Here is a 10,806-nt window from a genome sequence, read left to right on the forward strand (position 1 = left end):
CTTCCGCCTGTCTTTTGCAGCATCTGTATGTGTGTATACTAAGGGAGCTCCCATTGTTACCTTACAGGTATAAAAGAAGTTATTTTCATGTCTGATAAATACCATGATAGTGACGAGGCAACAGCTGCGAGGCTCTTGTTTGATATGGCTGGGGTGACGTTCCGGTAAGCAGGGAGAACGCAGGGCAGTGGGGTGGTGAAGGCAGATGAAGAGACTTTTTGACCTTGTCTCCTCCTTGTGTTGCCTGACTTCCACACTTGGAGGTGTCTTTAGAAATGCAAGGGCATAAGAATTTAAAGACTCTTATAGGGGTAGATATTTAAGAGCAGTGACAGGAAAATCTGAAGACAATTTGTTTAATGATTGTACTTTAATTTCAGTAACTTTCCAGGAGTTAGACTAATTATTCAAGTAGTGAGAAGTGTAAACATTCACAAGTTTTATAATAGGAATGCCAAACCTTGGTAAATTTTGCAAATGTAACAACTCTGGCATAGAAAATTTAGGATGAAAGTAGCCTGCCAGATTGAAAGATTGGGGATTCTTTTTTTTCTTTTTTTTTTGAGACCGAGTCTCGCTCTGCCACCAGGCTAGAGTGCGGTGGTGTGATCCTGGCTCACTGCAACCTCCACTTCCCAGATTCAAGCAATTCTCCTGCCTCAGCCTCCCCTGCCACACCCAGCTAATTTTTTTGTATTTTCAGTAGAGACGGGGTTTTACCATGTTGGCCAGGATGGTCTCAATCTGTTGATCTCATGAGCTACCCACCTGGGCCTCCCAAAGTGCTGGGATTACAAGTGTGAGCCACCTGGGAATTCTTTTTACAGCAACATTTTGCATTAGATTTGAAGTCTTACGGGTTTTATGATTGTCTTTGCTAAGAAAAGGTTGTGAGGTATATTTTACTTGCAAGGAAGCTCAGCCACCTTTAATTCATGGCAGAAAATTCGGTTGGGACTCTATACCTTTCCAGCGCTTCATGGTATTGGCGTTCAGCAGCAGTGGGACCGTTGTCATGGGTGACGTGCCTGGCCCCTTGTGCTGGTCATTACGAATATGGCTCAACATATCTCATGAACTCAACTGTGGTGCTTTCTGAGACTTTAAATTCAAATTATTTACTTACTCTCTTGTTCAGTGATTTTTAAAAGAATTTGTTTTGTTCCCAAATATTTTCTGTTTAATTGTTGTAGAAGTAATGAGGAATGAGTGAAAAGTTAATGAGCAAAAAAAAAAAAAAAAAAAGAAAAAGTTGGTTTATTTATGTTTGCATTATTAGAATGTAATTTGAAAATTACTCCTCACTAAAGGTAGTCGTTTTTTGCTATGTGTAAGTGGCAAAAGAAAATTTACTATTTTTTTTGCATTAGAGCAACTCCAACTTGGCTGCCGACATTTTCTAGAAAATAAGATACATCTAATGGGAAAACTAGTAATCAGATATCATGTTGTGCAGCTAACTTGTTAGAAATCCTTTGACTCCCCACTAATTCATGAACTCAGATAGCTGAAAACCATACAAACCACACCACCCCACGCATCTTTTTTTGTCTTAGTCTTTTCAGGTCGGTGTTTCTCTCTGTATGCTGCACTATAATTGGCTCCTGTAGAGATAAAGTAGCAAGTGAATCCCAGGACATTTTTTTCTCTGCACAGAAAATACAAGTTAAGCCAAAGTAAACAAATTGCTGTAACTGCTCACCAGATAATAACTGTATTTTGTTTTTGTTTTGTTTTTTTATTTTTAGGAAATTCACACCGAAGTGCAGCAAGATTGTCATTGACTTTGATTCAATTAACAGCAGACCGAGTCAAAAGCTTCAGTGAGTTACATCTCATTGAATCTCCAGAAGATTGGGATTATCCTCTTCTAAGAAGCTGCTAATGCCTTTCATCTTGAAGTTACACATAACTTTTTACTAGCCAGTACGGCAAAAGTCGACATCTAAAGAATATAAAGCCTCAAATCTTCCTTACTGTCTCTCCTGTCACATGGAATCTGCATCTGTTTGAACTATTGATTTAGGGTTTAAAATAGGGGAGCCTGTGGTGGCCTGGTGCACTGGGCTAGAACAAGGGTGCTTCCCCTTCCTGTGTCCTGGCTGGCTGGGATGCTTGTGGCTGTTCAGAGGAGCATCAGCCGTCTGTCATCCGCTGCAATCCGGCAGCCTCTCTTCACTGCTACATGTGCTGGAAGAACAAATAAATAATTGTTGTTGTGTTCTTAGCGGGGACGAGCAGACACGCTGATCTGAACATCTGGCCCAAGTGAAGCATGGCATATAGTGCCCTTGGAAGAAAATTAGGCCTCAGATGACAGTAGCATTGAAGTCTTTGCTGCGGAGTTGAGGGAAACCCCCAGCCACCCTCCTGGAATCTGAGATCAGGCGGCACATCTGTCCTGACAGACGAGGAGCGTGACTGAACCAGGAATACTGCCTCCATCCCTGCTCTCCCGCTGCACTCAGGGTGGTGGCACGTTATCCCTCTGGGGGTGGGGCCCCCTGTTGTTTTGGCTCAGTTTGGGTTTGTTGGTCACGTGGAGCTCTTCCATTTCGTTTAGCTGAATAATGAGTTGTTCCTAGAGGAGACAGCCTGTCTCTCCTTGTTACCCCCAAAGCCCATGCCCTGCCGTGGTGGCAGCTGGGGCTGTGGATGGGAGGGGTCCCCGGTGTGGATGTGTTGCCCCTCCTCCGCATGCCAGCGTGGTTCATTTACAAGCCCCTCTGCAACTGGAGAGAACATTAATTCCTGTCCCGGAAGTGGATTGTGAGAAATTCCGCCCACGTGGAGACAGTTTATTGCAGCACTATTGGTGTTCAGAGCTCCTGTGTGCCCTGGCTCCATGCCTTCATCTACACAAACATCACCTTCCTAATCACCGCGGGGTGGGGAGCATGTGGCTGTGCCCCTTTAATCTCATTTAATTTTTATTAAACATACTCAGTACCTGTGTTGAGAAAAGGCTTTCTTTATCCTAAAGATTATTACCTTTTTAAAGTGCTCTTATATTTTCATGAGTTTTTATTTTGTCTCTGAGGTTTTGTATTCCACATTCTAGGGTATTCTGTAATTTGGCTCACCAATATTAAAATCTTATTAAAATCTACCTTACCAGAGCATGTACGTTTTTATGTTACTATAATCATATACTTAACTCTCCGCTCCTGTCCTTTCTGTATTGTCTCTGAAGCACATTACATATGTTTTAATGTCCAAAGAATAATTTGAGATGCCCGAGCTGTGTGCGCTCCCCAGGGTTGATGGCTGGGGCTGCTTTATGGACCAGATTTATATAAGATGCTAAGGCAGCTGCTGGTCCTACCCTCCCTCCTGTGTACCCTGCCCCTGGTCCCAGGTGTGGCCATCTGGTAGGGCCCAGGCCTCTGCCCCACCAGAAGGCTTCAGTCCCAAGTTCTGCCCTTTGCTGACTTCTCACCTTATCCTCTTTCCAAGTCTTCTAAATTTCCTTCTCTTTTCTCCTCCAAACTCCTCGCCCTCTGTTTGCTCCAAAATACATAAAACAAAAGGTATGTGGAAGAAAGAATCAGTAGACTGAAAGGTAGAAAATAAGAGATTTCTATATTGCTGTGAGTCACAAGACTTGTGAGTCCTGTTAGCATAGAGTGTGTCATTTTCGTCACATCACATTATAAATATGTCTAGGGGCTGATAAGCCAGTAGCGCATCTAATTTATTTAATTTTGATACTATCTTATATTTTGTCGGTTGTTACATTCAGTGTTAGTGAAAAAGAAAATTGACTTTTTTCATTTTCTCTCTTTGATGGGAGGCTGGTGGGAAGGATCTTTGCTAAAAAGGAAGTCCAGGTATTCGGGACAGTGGTGGGGTTTATTTGGGGCACAGGCTGTTGCTGGGGGTTTGTGACGCTTCTACCTATGAACCGACCCTGGTTTCCTCGTGACTGGAGTGTGATTATGTCTTCGATTCTAGGATCACTATAAAAATAGTAGAATTGTCCTATCCAGAGAAATCTGCAGATGTTCATGTTCCAGTTAATAGAGGTTTGCTTTGAACTGGTGCCTTCGGGAGAAGCTTTCCAGAAGGAAGGAGTTTTGCGCAGTCTTTTGCCTCGCAGGCATTACTAGATAATTGTGGTGAAGGGAGACTGTATCTGAGCCAATGTTGCTGCTTGTCGTGGCTAATAAATGACAATAAGGAAGCCATCTTTCACTGAAGCGTCGGTAGAAGGACTACATTTAAAAGGCAAAATGTGTGAGTGAAATGATAGGAACTCCATTTCCCTGACATATTTTCTGCTTTCTTCCCTTTTACTCTTTTAGCAGTCTGTCCTTAAAGACTTCTGAAGCCTAACAAGACCCAGCAGTGAAAGTGAGCTAATGGATTAGCCATCTTTTCCTAAATTAAAAATGAAGCAAAGTAAGAGAACAAGCGTACAAACTGAGCTCATGAATAAAAATGCAGGCTTGCAAGCCCAGTGAGCTGACGTTCCTGTGGCCTCGGTGTAATTTTTGATCTTCCAATGTCTGTGTCTACCTGAGGATTAAAAATATTTAGGTTGTTGCAAAAGGGCCTGAGGAATGCAGGGAGGGAGTTTTCTAATTGGCAAGGCTGATAAGAAGTTTTAATATTTATAGTTCACTTTTTGTGTTGTTAAAGTAAAGCCACTCTAAAAATTGTGGTTTCTACAAATCATTAGTCAGGAGGCCTATCTAAACCTCCAGGGAAGGACCAGAACTCAAGGTCGGGGTGCTTTGCAAGCTCTCTTGCCAGGGAACCGTGATAACTAGAGTTATGGATTACCGGCTGCAGAGGTGCCAGCAAAATAACCCCGGGCCCAGGAGTCGCATTTAGAGCAGGGTGCCCCAGAATTCTTCTGGAGAGACCTTTAGCTAGCTCAACCTTTATTTCACAACTGTTGGAAATCTAAAGCCATTTCATCGTGAGGGTATATGAATCTCAAATAGTTACTGAGTACCTACCATGTATTGGGTTCTCTGATGGCTCCTGGGTGAGGGTTAGAACAGACTGGATAGCTAGATATTAGACAAGTTCTTAGATGAAGCTGCAATTTGCCACCTACATCCCTGAGCCATGCAGGTGCCACCTGCACTTTATTTCCTCTGTAATTGGGTTGTCTATTATTTTGCATCTGTACCCACTGGAGGAAGACCCTGGGGAGAGGACAGGGACCAGACATGAAGAGTCCGCAGGAGCTGGGTTCTTACGCTGATTCCAAGGCCGAAGACTTTAAAAAATTCTACAAGTCCTGGCCGGGTGCGGTGGCTCAAGCCTATAATCCCAGCACTTTGGCGGGCCGAGGCAGGCGGATCACCTGAGGTCGGCAGTTCGCGATCAGCCTGACCAACATGGAGAAACCCCGTCTCTACTAAAAACACAAAATCAGCCAGGTGTGGTGGTGCATGCCTGTAATCCCAGCTACTCAGGAGGCTGAGGCAAGAGAATCACTTGAACCCGAGAGGTGGAGATTGCAGTGAGCCGAGATCGCACCATTGCACTCTAGCCTGGGCAATAAGAGCAAAACTCCGTCTCAGAAAAAAAAAAAAAAAAAAAAAGTCCTTCATTAAAGTAAAATGAGTTCAGTATTTCCCAAGAAAATCAGGGGAAGGGTTCTCTGTTAATGAAAGAAAAGCGTAGCATCTGCTCACTGCTTGGGCATGGAAAAGTGTTGCCCTTAGTTTTGGTAGCCAACTGCCAAATCTCTTCTCTGGAGCCCCGGTCCACAACTTTGCTTGGCTGCTGCCATTCGTAGCCATTTTTCAGGTCAGTGGTATGAATCACACACGTGTTGTGCTGCCATCACCACCATCCATCTCCAGAGCTCTGCATCTTGCAAAACTGAAACTCCATACCCATTATACAGTAACTCGGTCTTCCCCCTCCCCAGAACTGACATCCACCATTCTACTTTCTGTATGAACTTCACCACTCTCAGTACCTCATGTAAGTGGAATCATACAGAATTTTCTCTTTTCGATTGGCTACTTAGCATCATGCCTTCAAGGTGCATCCAGGTTGTAGCCTGTGTCACACTTTCCTTCCATCTGAAGGCTGAAGAATCGCCCATTGTGTTCACACACCACCTTTAATTTAGCCATTCATGCGCCAGTGGACACCTGGGCCGCTCCCATCTTCTGCTGCCATCCTTTCCCGAATGTGCAGTGCATCTCTCTAACCTAGTCGTTTCCAAATGACCAATAATATCATGCGTGGTTTAAACATCAATTCAAAATACAAGATAGACCAAATGATTTTAATGTAAGATAATAAATATTCATTAATATGATTTCAGATTTCACATTGCAACTAGCTTTTCAGAAACTTTCATATGTCAAATTGTGGTGCGGTACCAAAGACTATCCACAATTTTCTGAAAATGCAAAAATGACCCACGCATGATATTATTGGTCATTTGGAAACTACTAGTTCACTGAATTATGCAGATCTTCCAAGTATCGACACATTTCATTATACCGTCTAATCTAGCCCCGTCTGCCTCAGCCACCCAGCGGCCTTCCTCCCTGTACCAGTTACCTACCTTGAAGGATTTTTGTTTTTTAAAAATCAACATTTTTTTTCTTTCTTTTTTTTTGAAACAGGGTCTCACTCTGTCACTCAGGCTAGAGTGCAGTGGCGTGATCATATCTCACTGCAGCCTCAACCTCCTGGGCTCAAGTGGTCCTCCCACCTCAGCCTCCCAAGTAGCTGGAACCACAGACATGTATCCCCACACTAATTCCCTGGCTAATTGTTATTTATTTTATAAATAACAATTTATGTAGAGATGGGGTCTCACTATGTTGCCCAGGCTGGTCTCAAACTCCTGGCCCCACGCAATCCTCCTGCTTTGGCCTCCCAAAGTGCTGGGATTGCAGGCATGAGCCACCTTTCGTGGCCTAAACCCAGCATTTCTAAGAGCCTCTTCCTGTGCTGCCTTTGACCATCCCCAGGTTTCCATGCATCTTTCAAGACTCAGTTGGATCCTGCCTTCTCTATAAAGTCTCCCCAGACCTTCCTGAGCTTGACGTGACCTTTTCTTCTTTGAAATCCTGCAGCAGTTGTTGTCAGCAACCATCTTGCTGGCAATGAATCATGTACTGTTTTATGGTATCTCTTCTACTGTCTAGAACTGTTATTGAAACATTTCATTTAACTTTTCATAGGTATCTTGTCCTGCTCTAACGAGGTCGTAAACTCCAGAGAGCGCATGTGGCATCCTGTGTATCTTGGTGCCTGGCTACCATTTCTCTCCACATCTGCACAGGACCCTATGCAGAGGGGCTTCATACGCATTTTTAATATTTCCACTTAAAAGTTATGAACTTGATTGCACTTTAATTCAGTGAGGTAGCTGAGCAGGAGCCAACTTCCTAAAGTATTTTTTCCATGCTGATTTCTTTGTGAATGGCTTGAAAAAAATTGCCATCTGGAATGTAAGAGAAAGAAATCTTCCTGTTAGCAGCCAGGGCTAATGGGCACATTTATCTTTGAGAGAGACAGGAGATTCTATTTAAATGTCTTATTTTTAACTTCTGCATTTCAGTTAAAGCAGTCCTATATATAGTTTTGAATGAGGAATTTGGCAATAACGGACACTTGGCAAAAAACCCAGAAATGATGCTTCCACTGAACCCCATCTGATTAGAGGATTTCTTGACCTTTCCAGGTCTTAAATCACTATTGAATGCTTTCTGTTGTAGGAGTTCTTTATGTTAACTTTTGTTAATGAAAGCTGTTAGAAACTTAAACATGCCATTTGGTCCAGGTTTTAAATGGACATTCTGTTCTGGAATTGCTTCCTCTGCAGGGGTGGGCATGGTGTGCAGCCTTTTGATTTATTCTGCCTTTCCCCAGTCTCTGAATAAGTAGGCATCAGTAATGCATGTAAGTAACAGGCCCCTGACTTTCAGTGACTAAACAAGTAACATATTTTTCCTCACATAGTAAATACGGTGGCAAGCATTTGCGGGAGTTGTGTCAGCTGCTCCATGATGTCTGCAAAGATCTAGGCTTTTTTCTTTATTTCTATCTTTTATGTCTTCAGGCTTGTTTTGTCAAACAGCGTCAGGCATCCCATTCACCCTAAATGCAAGGAGATGGATGGTAGAGTGGGGATGAGGCTTCTCCGCTCTTGGCTATCCCTTTGATCAAGAAAGCAGAAACTTTCTCAGAAGCCCCAGCAAATATTCTCTTCCATCCCTTTGGCCACAACTGGTCACATGGCCACCCCTAGCTGCAAGGGAGGCTGACAGGGTCCTTGGCATTCCACATTCAATAGAGGAGGCTGCAGGGGAGAAGGAGGCTAGTAACTTCTGTCATTCATGCTGTTGGCCACAACACACCCCTTGCTTGGAAAATTGTATAACAGTTTAATTGTGTAATTTCTACTCAATTGTGGCTCTTCACATCCTCAGTGTTAAAGTCGTTGTTGAGTTGAAAAATGATACTTGCTTCATAGGAATTTTGTGGCTTCACATTGACTTTCAAACTCCTGTGCAGGAAATCTTAGTTTCTTAGCTGGTAACAGCTATAAAAGAGATATATATATATATATACACACACACATACACACACACACACACATACACACACATACATACACATGCATACCATTTGAGGGTCAGTTACAACATGGCCTCTGGCCCCTAAATACTCAGCGTTTGTTTCCTAAGAAGAGGGACATTTTCATATCCAGTATAGTTAAGTGTAGTTATTGACAATAATATGTTTAACATTGTTAGAATATTTTAATTTATTATTCCTATCCCAGTTTTGTCAGTTGATCCAATACATTTCTTTTTAGTGTTTTCCATATGGAATACAGTCTAGAGTTTGGTATTGCATTTTGTTACCATGTCTCGTTAGCCCCTTTAATCTGGAACATTCCCTGTGGTACTGCTTCTTCTGGAGCCTTTTTCTCCTGCTGCCTCATGCTAACATTTTTTTTAAACATTTTGGTCTCAGGGCCCCTTTACACTCTTAAAAATTACTGAGGACCCCAAAGAAACTTTAGTTGCATGGGTGCTATTTATCAATATTTACATTAGAAATTAAAACTGAGAAATTTAAAAAATATTTTAATTCACTTAAAATACCAATAGTAAACCCTTTACATGTTAACATAAATAACATACTTTTATGAAAAAATAACTATTTTCCAGAACAACAAAAAAATGTTTAATGAAAAAAGCAGCATCGTGTTATATTTTTGCAACTGATTTTCATGTCTGGCTTAATAGAAAACAGCTGGATTCTGATTTCTGTGTGTTTTCTATCTGTTGCAGTAAGTTGTTTTGGCTGAAATATGTGGAGAAAATCCAGCCAAATCCAGATATGTAGTTGGAAAGGGGAAGCATATTTTAATAGCATTTTCAGAAAATTGTGGCTAGTCTTTGGTACTGCACCACAATTTGATATATGAAAGTTTCTTAAAAGCTAGTTGCAATGTGAAATCTGAAATCATATTAATGAATATTTCATATTGTCTTACATTAAAATCATTTAGTCTATCTTGTATTTTGAATTGATGTTTAACCCACACATGATATTATTGGTCATTTGGAAACTACTAGTTCATTGAATTATGCAGATCTTTCAAGTATTGACACATTTCATTATACAACATCCTAAATCACTTTTGTAAACATCACCACTAATTTGAGAAAAATCTCTTTAAGTACTGGGAAGCTGTCAAGTTCACAGTGATCGGTAACAAGTTTTCCAAAATTCCGATTTATCTTGAAAGCTTGAATTTATCATTTGATCACTTAATTTCCCTCGAAGTGATAGATAGGCTTACTTTGTTCATTTTCAAGGAAATGTCTATCATGTCCCCAAATCTGAATATCCACAGTCACTCTTTCTTTAAAGTAAAAATGAAATGGCATTCCCCACTCAGGAGGCTTGAGGCAGTTGAGAATGGCGTGAACCCGGGATGGCTTGCAGTGAGGCCAAGATCGCCGCCACTGCACTCCAGCCTGGGCCACAGAGCGAGACTCTGTCTCAAAAAAAAAAAAAAAAAAAAAAAAAAAAAAAAAGCACTCCCATGAACACTAGTTGAGCTTGCAACTCAAACACTCGTGTGGCGCTCTTCCTGAGGACAACGTGCAGAAGTGCTTCATGCATGCTTCCCATCTCACCCAGGGAGTGTGAAAAAGATGACTCGTCAACATGGAGGTTCCCTACAAAGAATACTTTTTCCCCCCAGCATTGTTGAGGATATGTTAAGTGAAAGGGTCTTTTTACTTTTGTGCCTTTGTTTTCTTCCCTGAATATGTGGTGGTGGAGTGCATGTGGACACTACTGCCTCTGATTCCTTTGCCCTCACTTTTACTCACCATTGCTTTGGTTGCATAGTGCAAATGTCCACACAGTGCAAGAAGGCAAAAAACATCTTAGTACTATAATGAAGATCGTTTTGACACTGTAGACCCCATGAAAGAATCTGTAGGCTCATGCTTTGAGGTGCCAGCTGCCTTAGATGACAGTATGGTTCCAGCCCGAAAGGCACTTTGGAAGTGTCTGTTTGCTGTTGACTTTGCCCCTTTCTTTCTCTCTCTCTCTCCCTCCCTCCCTCCCTCCTTCCCTCCCATCCTTCCTTCCTTTCTTTTCTTTCTTTCTTTCTATTTTTGACAGAGCTTCACTCTTGTTGCCCAGGCTGGAGCGCAGTGGCATGATCTCGACTCCCCGCAACCTCCACTTCTCAGGTTCAAGCGATTCTCCTGCCTCAGGCTCGCGAGTAGCTGGGATTACAGGCGCCCGCCACCAAGACTTTGCCCCTTTCTATGTCTGCATGTCTTGGCC

General features: G+C 42.3%; 1 protein-coding gene across 7 annotated transcripts in view; it reads left to right on the forward strand.

The window, feature by feature from the left end:
* Positions 1 to 3,117, forward strand: part of DCTD (dCMP deaminase) — a 28,135-nt gene extending 25,018 nt beyond the window's left edge. For all 7 annotated transcript variants that reach the window (XM_017854344.1, XM_017854346.1, XM_017854342.1 and 4 more), the window contains 2 exons: positions 68 to 164; positions 1,749 to 3,117. In XM_017854344.1, coding sequence (XP_017709833.1) covers positions 68 to 164; positions 1,749 to 1,827 — 176 coding nt within the window. In that variant the 3' untranslated portion in view covers positions 1,828 to 3,117. The remainder of the gene's footprint in view (positions 1 to 67; positions 165 to 1,748) is intronic.
* Positions 3,118 to 10,806: the final 7,689 nt, after the last annotated feature.

Source organism: Rhinopithecus bieti, unplaced genomic scaffold (assembly GCF_001698545.2).
Source record: "Rhinopithecus bieti isolate Rb0 unplaced genomic scaffold, ASM169854v2 scaffold_38004, whole genome shotgun sequence".
Classification (NCBI taxonomy): Eukaryota; Metazoa; Chordata; class Mammalia; order Primates; family Cercopithecidae; genus Rhinopithecus; species Rhinopithecus bieti.